This window comes from Salvelinus alpinus, chromosome 16, assembly GCF_045679555.1.
Source record: "Salvelinus alpinus chromosome 16, SLU_Salpinus.1, whole genome shotgun sequence".
Classification (NCBI taxonomy): Eukaryota; Metazoa; Chordata; class Actinopteri; order Salmoniformes; family Salmonidae; genus Salvelinus; species Salvelinus alpinus.
In genome coordinates, this window is record NC_092101.1 from 12,049,617 (window position 1) to 12,061,575 (window position 11,959).

Sequence of the window (11,959 nt, forward strand, 5' to 3'; positions counted from 1 at the left end):
CCATCAACAAAACACCCAATGATGGGATTTCTTGTGAAAGAATGGTCTCGCATCCCTCCAGTAGAGTTCCAGACACTTGTCAAATTCATGCCAAGGTGCTTTGAAGCTGGTGCCACAACACCCTATTAAGACACTATGTTGGAGTTTCCTTTATTTGGGCAGTTACCTGTGTTTTCAATGGGATTTTTATTTATTTATCAGAGCTGCTTTCTTTTATCATTATTTAATTTGTCATGTTCAAATGATGTCCATGTATTGAAGCCTAAACTATTAACAGTGGTTATTACTGTAAATCTCTTCATGACTGAGGATCTATTGGTATGTACTACTGCCATATTGCATATACATACTGTGAATGCAACTGTCTGGTAGTACACATCCAATTCCCTTCGTATGAACTCTGAGGATAGTGCCAAAAATGTCCTTATTTGAGTCAGTTCTCGTGGATAATCCAGTCTGAAGCCCAGTTGGGTGGGTTTCTATCTCTTCACTCTGAAGCCCAGTTGGGTGGGTGAGAAATATTTATTCATCCTTACGTCGTCTTTACTGCTCAAAATATATTTGTGGTTCCAGGCCCTCCTTCCTGATCCTGAAACATTTGCCTTGAGGTCAAGCTTACCTTTTTCTATTCACGCCTTACTTACAGTATTTTATTGTATATATTCTCCCTGTTAAATTAATTTGACCTTTTTCTATTAGCAAGGTTAAGACTACTCCTAATGTCCTAAAAGCAGTCCACTCTGGATTCTTTGTGATGAAAACAGGGTAATGTATGTCACTGGCATTAAAGCTGCAATTTGTAACTTTCTGGGCCACCTGACCAAATTCACATAGAAATGTGAGTTATAGATCTGTCATTGCAAGCAAATCTAAGAAGCGGTAGTAGAGCTGTTATAAGTGCACTATTTCTATGTTTCCCATTCTTACGTTTTGTTTTTGCGTCTTTTACTTTCGGTTTTGTACTACAGCTTCAAACAGCTGAAAATACAATGTTTTTGGTTATGGAAGAGCTATTTCACAGCAGTTCAGATTGTACAAGTATTCTCTACACAATATTTGCTTGTTTTGTCATATTAACCGAAACAGTAAACATTTTAAAAACCAGGAAATGTGGGAGTGATTTCTGCATAGTGCACCTTTAAATCTGATTGCTTTGGTGAAAGCAGACAATTCAACTTGTTTAAATTGTCTTTGAATAAAAGCTTTGTATGATGAAATTGCAATGCGACTCGTGAATTGGACATTTGTTTTGGTTTGATTGTGTGTGTCTAATAGGTGTCATGGAACTCAACACTATGTTTTCAAATATCCCTTGAAAAATATTAGACCTTATAAAATGTGCAATAATTTTTTTGTTTGGATCATAAAATCTGAGTGCATTATATCAGATAGTTTGTTTTCACGCACTCTTGTCAGATGCTGAATGTTTATAAATAAATGTATTTTCCCCCCCCTCCACTTTATCAAACAATTTGCATAACGTCACCGATGCTGCTGCGGTCGTTCTCTGTGGCAATATGTTGTTCAAAGTGGCTAGAGAGAAATTATGTACTACTGGAAAACGTATATGCGGCTGAAAATATTAAGATATAAGCTTATGCATCCTATAGGATGACTCATGAAAGGCGCTCGGCTACGTTTCATTCAGTCGCACTCCATTTAATAAGAGAGGAAACGCAAAGCTGGCACCTGTCGTCATTCCAATCCTCACACACACATGCTGACCCTGCAACTAGACAGTTTATTTCTATCTGATTTAAAAGAGATGAAGTCCAGACAGGCTAGGCCTATTTTTAGGGAACTTTCTGGATGGACATAGAGAATTAGTGAAGTCATACACGCACACCCACCCACCTAAAATGACCCATCAATCAAAGCCGCCTGCAGCACATCTCTCTTGACACAATCAAATCACATTTGTCCTTCCCCAAAAACGTATTAGCTTAAAATCCTTTCTGTAGGATATTTTTAAAATGGTCTACGTTAAAACATGTTGGTATTACAGACTTGGACAGGGAGAGGTTGAAAATGTCAGTGAAGACACTTGCCAGTTGGTCAGCGCATGCTCGCAGTGCACGTCCTGGTAATCCATCTGACCCTGCGGCCTTGTGAATGTTGACCTGTCTAAAGGTCTTACTGAACTTTCTCCATTTAGAGACAATTTGCCTTACTGTGGACTGATGAACATCGAGGCTTTTAGAGATACTTTTGTAACTCTTTCCAGTTCACATCAGGCAATGCTTCTTGTGAATAGCAAACTCACAATGAATTAATTAATTCTTTTTTTATAGGGCAAGGCAGCTCTAACCAACATCTCCAATCTCGTGTCATTGATGGGACTCCAGGTTAGCTGATTCCTGACTCCAATTAGCTTTTGGAGAAGTCATTAGCCTAGGGGTTCACATACTTTTCCCAACCTACTATTGTTGTGACTTAGATGAAGATCAGATCACGTTTTATGCGGAAATCCAGGTAATTCCAAAGGGTTCACATACTTTTTCCTGCCACTGTACAATTACCTAGACTAATCGGGGTCTCTGTACATTGACCCTGTACCGGTACCCCTTGTATATAGCCTCGCTATTGTTTTTTACTGCTGCTCTTGAACTTAGATGTAGACAGACTAAGTTAGCAAAAAAAAATGCTTGTAAACTGTTTTATTTTTGTGTATTTATTTATTTATTTATTTATTTACTAGGGGTACACTCCCGCTATTAGGTAAATGTAATCTACATGAAAATTTAATTTAATAAAACATTAATGTAGGCCTATTTAAACGGGTTCGACGGTTGTTTTATTTTCATGGTGGTCTTCATCCATTAGTCAGTTACACGGTTATTAAATATCCGTCCTAGCCTTAGTCACAGCATCACACACTAATACAAATAGGAGTAATCATCCTATAATGTCATTGTAAAGTCATGCACAATGCTCTATTGAGAAGTGTAAGAGACCACAGATGGCATTTGAAATATTATTTCTCTCTTATATAAAAGTTAAGTTCCAAAGATATCCAGGAAATAAATATTTAAGAAATAAATTAATCCAGTGATTGTCATGAATTTTGGGTTGACAATTAAGCTTCTTTTTTTTTCTTTTTTACTGTCAAATAAGGCTCTAGATTTTTTTTGTTCAATAGAGATGAATTTGCTTCCATCTTTGTGCACAAATATTACATAGGCATAATTCAATTTGTGCTAGTTCACCGCCTGACAACGTGCAAACTCAAAACACATTAGCTAGATCGCTAACTGTAAATGGAACAACTATTGCTAGTATCCATGTATTAATCAAAGAGGAAATGTAATTTCCTACTTTGCAATGAGGCCTATTGCACTGGCGATGCGCATTTCGTGCGCTCCATATTTGAAAGCCATATCAGATATCTCGATTGTAAAAGTGTGCTTTGAGATAGATAGATAGATATATAAACAACAAACGTATACCTACAGAAAGTGACCCTCTTTAATGTGGACAGCTAACTGCTTTCAAATAGGGGTGCACAATATGGGCAAAACATCTAATTGTGATTTATTTATGTTTTCAACCAAATATTGCGATTGCAATTTGACTTACAGATAACTGCCAAAGGAAATACCAACAAAGTATTTTAATAGAGTGTTTAACCATCACGAGCCAGAACAGCTTCAATGCACCTTGGCATAGATTCCAGAAGTGTCTGGAACTCTATTGGAGAGATGCAACACCGTTCTTCCATGAGAAATTCCATCATTTGGTGTTTTGTTGGTGGTGGTGGAAAACGCTGTCTCAGGCGCCGCTCCAAAATCCCCCCATAAGTGTTAAATTGGGTTAACATCTGATGACATCTGATAGTTTTCATGCTCATCAAACCATTCACTGACCACTTGTGCCCTGTGGGTGGGAGCATTGTCATTCTTTGGGGGTGTAGCCAAAATAATGGCCTGCCCAGCATTTTTATACATGACCCTAAGCATGATGGGATGTTAATTGCGGAATGAATTCAGGAACTACACTTGTGTGGAAGCACCTGCTTTTAATTATACTTTGTATCCCTCATTTACTCAAGTGTTTCCATTATTTTGGCATTATCAAAGCACTTGGGTGAACTGTTGGGATGATAACATTTGAATAATTATTATATTTCTATGGTTGGTGTTTGACATAACAACAAATTAAAAAAGCCAGGTAGGAGATATGACATGTTAGGAACCAAAGTCTTGGTCAGTGTTTCCAAGGGGACCCTAATTACAAATTTGAATAGATACATTTAGACAGATTTTAGAATATAGGTAGCTCTCTGATTCAGAACATAATGTTGCACTAACCACATGCTGACCTAAAAAAAATAATCTGAAAACCAAATTTGAAAACATGTATTTTTCCACATATAGACACGTGTTTTTAATTAAATCCACTATATGTGCTGAGCTTGTCTGATGCTGTAAGCACACTGTTTGATTAAATAATTAAGATACAAATGACAGAGGCAGAGATCAAGAGCCTAACTAGAACAAAAAAATCTGTTCCCAACCCCCATCCTTCCGCTGCTGCTGGCCTTCACAGATTCTGCCGTTATGCTCCTGAAGTTTCCGGTAATAGGCTACAACAGGTGTACGCAACCTTTTCCATTTGGAGTGCCAATTTATCTTTCTACCGATCTGCGTGCCAGTTATGATTTTCATATGCACATTTTCATTGAACAGTTTCATTTAATTTATAATAGTCTTTGCATCTCAAAATCATTGCCATGTAGTTCGTCTGAATGATATCTAAATGAAAATGTAGCCACACGTAGTCTCTCGTTTCTGCATCAACAGTAGGCTATGCTTCAATTGCTCAGTCGGTGTAGTGGACTGCAGGGATGTAGTGCTGCCGGAGCGCCATCTCACAATGGTGCTCATTTAGGAAAGTTAGATCAAAGCTGAATCAATGTCTTGGAAGATCACAACAATAGTATAATGTTACAACAAAAACACCACCTCATTTCCTAGGATATTTTAGGATGGTTAGCACGCACACTAGGCAGAATCTGCTTTGATTGAAACAAAATACAGGAAGGCTATATAGTTCACACCATCTGCTTTAATTTGCTCATGAAACAGTCATTCAAGAAGATCTAAATGCATATTCCCATTAAACTGATTGAGATCAAATTATTGGCATGCAGACGCAGTTTTTCATTTCACTGGTAAAACTAAGAATTATCATTCACGATTGACAGGGATGATGCCCTGGCTTATTTTTGAAGTTAGGTATGCCTATTTTATTTTTTAAAGTTATTAAAAATGTTATTGAGACAATAGGCAAACGTTGCAATTTGAGGATGCATTTAATGCATATTCTATAATGATATTCAATATTTGACCGTACATCCTTTGAAAAATTGTCATTTGTAAGGCTCTCCGGGGGGGGTTACACTTTTTCCGCAAAATCATCATGTTGTTCTGCATTTGGGTGGTCATCCTAGGTCTGCACCACCACCGGTAGCAACCTGTATTAGAGTTGATGTTTGCTTTGCTTTGCTAGCTAGTTAGCGATTAGTATTATTTTGCTAACTAGTATTTTGCAGAGAGCAAGACAAACAAACTAATAGTACAATACAGCAAACGTGGATTCACATTAAGAAGCAACGTGGAAAGGAGCGTCAATCTTGTTTTGGAAGAATATTTTGACATTATGCATTGATAGCATGCTGAGAGAATGTAAACAGCTAGGAACTGTGCTGCCTGCTTGAGTGACGTGGCAGGAATTGGTGTGCTGGAAGCAAGCAGCCGCATGAAGGGGAGAGGTATTTTGTGAGAGGCTTTCTCATTCCAGCAGCTGGGTGCAGCGGCAGCGCAGACACATTTATTACAGGAGTCATGAGGATAATGCACTTTACTGTTTGACAAATTATTGCACTTAGGAAAAAATGGTGCAGTCATATTGCAGTATAACCTGCAGTATGCTGCAAATATTGCGTCCAAAATATTGCGGTTTTTAAATGTATTTATTTATTTATTTTACTGCAGAATGGGGGGGGGGGGGGGGGGGGTTGCCCTGGTTATCTTCTGTGATTTACAGCTCAGATTAAAACCCTCTATCCAGGGAGCGTGCACTGCAGACACATGGGATGGGGGATGGTCCGTTGTGTTTGGATACACCTGCAAATGGCAAACCTTAAAAAAGAATGACAATTCACCTCAGAAAGAAGCCAGAAGAGAAATATGGCAGAATCTTAAAGATATTCCTCTTTCAAAATCCTGATTTCAAATCTGTTCTACCTTTGCTTTGCGGTCTGACTCATCCAGTTGAAGAATAAAGGCAGAAACTGGAACCATCCAGCTCTGTTTCCTTTCAGCCATATCGCTGTGAATATTTCAGGCTGCTTTCAGCTTTGTCTTTTCCAGCAGCACAGAATGATACATTGCAATGTGTTTGTGTACATTAAGAACCTGACAGTGGAAGGAAGGGCAAATGGAGCCATCAAAGATGAGATGTCAAAGAGGGCAGGGGGATGAGGGGAACGGAGCGTGGATTTTGTTGTAGGGTAATCCTAAAAAGTCCAGTTTAGCTGGTTTTCATTTGCACAATGTCTCACTTGGTGGGGAGTCGGATGCTGCCCAGTGTGCCGCTCAAGTTTCTCCCTGCAGGGGGCACATCTCTGATAGGACAGGGCTCAACCAGACACGAAGCACATATGGAGAAAAGGGCTGTGGTTGTCCTGAACCTTGGTAGTCATGAAGCCTTTTGTTTAAATAATTCTAGTTATTCATGGATTCAACTAATATCTGTTCTCTGTGAGATTCACACTGATGGACCATTATATACACGATCTGGTCATGGGCCTTGTTGAATCATTCCAAAATAGAATGAAGATAATTTGTTTCAACTTAATCCTTTGCTTCCTTTGTGCTATTGTGTTCTCTGGCTGTGTATAGCCTCTGCAGCTGTTGCCGTAGCAACGTCGTAGCTCGACTAGCTGACAGGAAGGAAGTGCTTTCTCATGTGTTGGGTTTCGTCTCTACACAAGGGTCAAGGTTGGAGCTGAGGCCCTCTCTTTGAGCATGTCGCTTTTTACACATGTTCTAGTGACTGGAAAGAATGGTTCCTCTTCTCTCAGCACAGCAAATAGGGTTGACTAGGGTAATGACAAGGGTGGGAAGTTGATACGCCAATGACATTGGTTTCTCAATGCTGTCCACAACTACCTTCTGTGCACTTCAGTGATGTTCAGGGGACTGGCGATAACCAATGACCAACTTATCTTCATATAATTACGCAATCATGTACAGTACTCGGGGTAGGTGTTACCAGACAGTGGTCAATGATTGGTTCACTGGATAATTTAGTGACTGAGCACTATGATCTCCATGTTCTAATATACCATAGTTACTTCCCTAATGGGGTGGTAATTCAATAAGAGGCTCAATACCTGCTAGCACGTGTGACTACAGCAAGCAACAATTACATTCTAAATCTCCCTTCTTGGCTGGCTGGACCATCCACACTGACAACCTGTGCTGGGTTTTTGGGTAACTGTCCACTCACTTTTTGATCTACTGAGCTTTTGGTTAATGTGCATTTGAGCTGTTCATATAGCAGACATAGTGTAGTAAGTGACGGAACTTTTGCAGTGTAAATGTTCATACTGTTAGAAGGAAAACCTCAAAGCAGAACTATCTCACTGGCAGTCCTTTCTCTCGCTCCCACAGACTTTTTAGCCATACAGTGTGTGTTACCTATAGAACCCATAAAAAAACATAGTTCTTGATTTCTGCCGGCCTTCCATGATTATTTTACCTTTTAGAACATGTAGCTCCACTACCCCAGTCATAAAACAGTCCCCACGCCGACCCTCTAATAATGATTGGGATTCGGTGTGGAAAATTGTAGGTTAAATGGGGATGCTGTTGGGTGCAGCACATGAGTGAATACCACTGTATTCTGTCATGTGATGCAGTAGGATTTTGACTCACAGGTCGTTTATTCAGCCTAAATAGCCTCGGGCATGGCATTGCAGCTTTTGAAGCCTGCTTATAACTAGAATTCTAAACAAATATAGACTAAAACAAAAAATATGATATTCTAAAAGTGTTGCCTTTTTTGTTTCTCTTGAGTTTAATAGCATTATTGTATGTATGTCTCTCTTTTTTTACCAAGAACATTCTAACTACTGGTAAGTCATGTTTTGGTTTTTGCTTCAGCCTTGTCTGGTTTCAATGCCTTGCCTTGTTTTTGACCTATTCTCTCTTCAGACCAGCACTAAAAGTTAGTCACACTGCAAGCCCAGGGTTTATCTTTGTGCTATGCAAAGCTCTGTGCCTCAAACTGTGCACAGGGGTTGACATTCACTGTTGTCTTCTTGTCCGGGAAAAGTAAAAAAAATTAAATAAGAATTGTTGGACAAGAAGAATATAGATTTAAGTTGGACATTTTAAATGGACAAGTAAAAAAAATGTTTTTATTCCGACCAGAATTGGATCAGAGAGGCCAACATTGGAATAATATTCAAATCTATTTTTCATGTACATAAATAAAAAAGCTTTCATGTCAGTGTAGTAGATATGCATATTGTCCAAACACATGAGGACATGAGGCGCCAGAAAATGGGGACAAACTTAGATTTGTTATTACATAATTATGGGCTAAATGCCCGTCATGTTTGACGAATATAATGAAGGATAATTAACATTAACGTCTAAAGGCTTTATTCTGTCGACATGCTCGAGGCACGGTTCATTCAAATGATCACAAGACCTGAGAGTGAAGGACAGTGCCTGTTGCACAGATTCAAGGTGGAGATCACCCACCTTGAATCTGAGCGGAGGCGGTCAGAATTTTGAAACTATTTAACCATAAACTTAGTTGTTTAAACCCTGTACGTTTTATGTCATTTTATGAAGCATGTCTTAGCCTGTTTCAAAGTAACCTATCCTAGCCAAAATACGACCATACTGTTGAATGTATTATTTTATAAACACTTAATATGCAATTGAAACCAGCATTTTTCTCATGTTATATTGGTTTTCATTTTTTTATTAATTGTTTTATTGTCCAGCATACAAAGGCATAATCCTAGACATATTAGTAATCCATGCTAGTTGATGCATCTTTAGATCTCCCCGCTTTCTTAATTTCTAACATATTTTAATCTGTCACATGAAACCCAGGCTGTATCACATCCGGCCGTGATTGGGAGTCCCATAGGGCGGAGCACAATTGACCCAGCATCGTCCGGGTTTGGCCGGGGTAGGCCGTCATTGTAAATAAGAGTTTGTTCATGGAGCCGCCCCCTTTTCCCCAAAAAATGTAGTCTAAAATGACATACCCAAATCTAACTGCCTGTAGCTCAGGACCTGAAGCTAGGATATGCGTATTCTTGATACCATTTGAATTGAAACACTTTGAATTTTGTAGAAATGTTAAATGAATGTAGGAGAATATAACCCATTAGATCTGGTAAAATATATTACAAAGAAGGAAAATATGCCTTTTTTTTGTACCATCTTTGAAATGCAAGAGAAAGGCTGTAATGTATTATGCCTGTCCAGGCGCAATTTAGATTTTGGCCACTAGACGGCAGCAGTGTATGTGCAAAGTGTTAGACTGATCCAATGAACCATTGCATTTCTGTTCAAAATGTTGTATCGAGACTGCCCAAATGTGCCTAATTGGTTTATTAACTGATTTGCCTAGTTAAATAAAGGTAAAAAATATGTAAAAAATAAACGATTGTGCATCTGGTGCGGTTTTGAGAGCAGTGTTTCGCCGCTAAATGCATTTTGGCACATTAATGCGCGCATTGTTGACCTTTATAATATGAAGAAATAAAACGTTATAATTTTAAGCTAAACGGTCTGATCTGTTGCATCAGCCTCATAGATCTTTTTTATAGGGAATTATTTTATAAAGATTTGGTTGTAAATGTAATGTTGCAATATTTTATAGGCAACCAATGGTGGCCAACCATCCTCCAGGAGAGCCTTAACAGTGTTGTAATTTGAGATGGGCTTGAATATGCATAGAAGCCAATAGGCAGAGTGTAGCCTACATTGTTGTCTGATTCTGTATGGTAAAAAAGATGGTAATGAGTTGTGTTTTGTAAGGTGGTTCCTTGCATCATTCAATGGTGAATAAAATGGTGATAAGTGGCTAAAAAAGTTCAAATCAAGCCCTGGAGCAGCATTGTTTCTCTCGCTTTACAGAGGCATTCAATTCCATAGACTGGTTGTTTCTGATGCTGACACGGATCTTTCTCTGGCTGTGGTCAAGACTAACTGTGAGCTGGTCTGGACTAACAGACTACACCATAGACTAAGGGCTTTATAAATACATTTGATTTGATTGATTGATTGATTGAGCTGAAGTGAAGTGAAGTGATCTACATCTGCTAATCGGTTTACTGTAAAAAAATATATATATATTTTGACATTGATTTTCCCAACTTTTTTACCTTTTTAGTGGATGCAGGATCTGTTATTTCCAAACTATCCACATATAGCATACGGCCATTGGCCTATGTGGATGGTTTCATTCCAACCATCAGTCTCTAGTGTAGTCTGTAAACAATCCATAGACTATTGCCCAGTACCCCTTGTTGTCGGGTCTAAAGGAACAGCCTAGGTTATATTTTAACCCCTACCTCCATGGAGCCTTTTCCCTCACTCTCAGGTTTCTGACCACTTTCTCCCTCCTTCCCTATAGGCCAGAGGACACTGCAGCACAGTGGAGACATTCTAGACACCAAGGTGGTGGGGAACCCATCCCATGAGTTGGTCTGCTCAGAGGTGAGACTTAATTAGGCTACATCTCTCACTGTTGAATGTCAGACCCCGGTGTTGAAGTCTTAATTCGGTTTCAAGGATTATTTTGTGTAGTCCAAATTCATTTTAAAATACTGGAATATAAACTATGTTCAGCATGACAATAGGATATTTACTAAGGTATGCTCTGCTTTGCATAACAATTGCTTTGTCCTGAGATGGAAAGGATCCAATTGCTCAGATGACACCTGCAGTACACACTGCCATCACATTACACGGTTCTCTGCCCTGCCATCTGGCGCTCATTTCATACTGGAAATCATATCCTGTCGTTGCTGTAATGAAATATAACCTTCCTCATTTGAACCAACAATCTACTTCAGCCTATGCTTGTCAGCTAATGCTTGTGATGCTTAATTCACCGATATTTCAGAATGCATTCAATATTAGGGGAAATAATCTTTTGCGTTCTCATTCTGTATGAGTATATCTGCTGGTAAATTCAGGAATTATTTCAATGTCATGGCTGAACAACATTTGCAGTATGTTTAGTACTGTAAAGAGTATGGAAACAGTAATTCCTGAAATATTTTCTCTGGGAAAAGATAGGGGGATGAGGAATTTGAGAATTTTTGTAACAATAGAATATTACCATGGAGTTTGAGGGGCTGCCTTTTTTATCATGAAAATGTTAACACATGATCATTTTTTATTGATCACTTAATAACAATGTATGTAGGCTATACATTGAAATCAGCATCTGGGTTGATTGTGGCCTAAGGCACCAAAACAAATTGTGGGCAGACTTTTTTTTATATCCGATCTGGCTAGTATGCACGTAATTTGGATCAAGATGAAGAAAGGTTTATCTTGCCATGTTCCCTTTTTATCATATTATAGACTGTAAAAAAAAAAAAAAATAAACTTGAATGAGGGGCCTTGTTTCTCTGTATTGTCAGTGACACTAAGCACAATCTAAACTATTGCCCTATTTGGAATTGTATAGGCTACTAAATGGAGCTTAATTTCATGACTACTTTTCCTTCCATTTCCCTAGGTGCGCCGGCTTATATCTGATGTGTCTCGCCACAAGTTGTTGGTTCTTGCTGGACAATGTGTCGAAGAGGCAGGAGACCTGGTCTTACAAACAGGATGCTTCTCTCTCAGTGACTTCATTCAGATATTTGCTGATGAAGAGGTGAGTTATTTTACTGTAATATACACGGAGTATA

General features: G+C 38.7%; 1 protein-coding gene across 1 annotated transcript in view; it reads left to right on the top strand.

Annotated features, from left to right (window-relative positions):
* LOC139540816 (microtubule-associated protein 1S-like) overlaps positions 1-11,959 on the top strand; it is a 45,838-nt gene that overhangs the window by 22,246 nt on the left and 11,633 nt on the right. The window contains exons 3-4 of the mRNA XM_071344794.1: positions 10,669-10,751; positions 11,785-11,925. Of these exons, the coding sequence (XP_071200895.1) occupies positions 10,669-10,751; positions 11,785-11,925 (224 nt within the window). The remainder of the gene's footprint in view (positions 1-10,668; positions 10,752-11,784; positions 11,926-11,959) is intronic.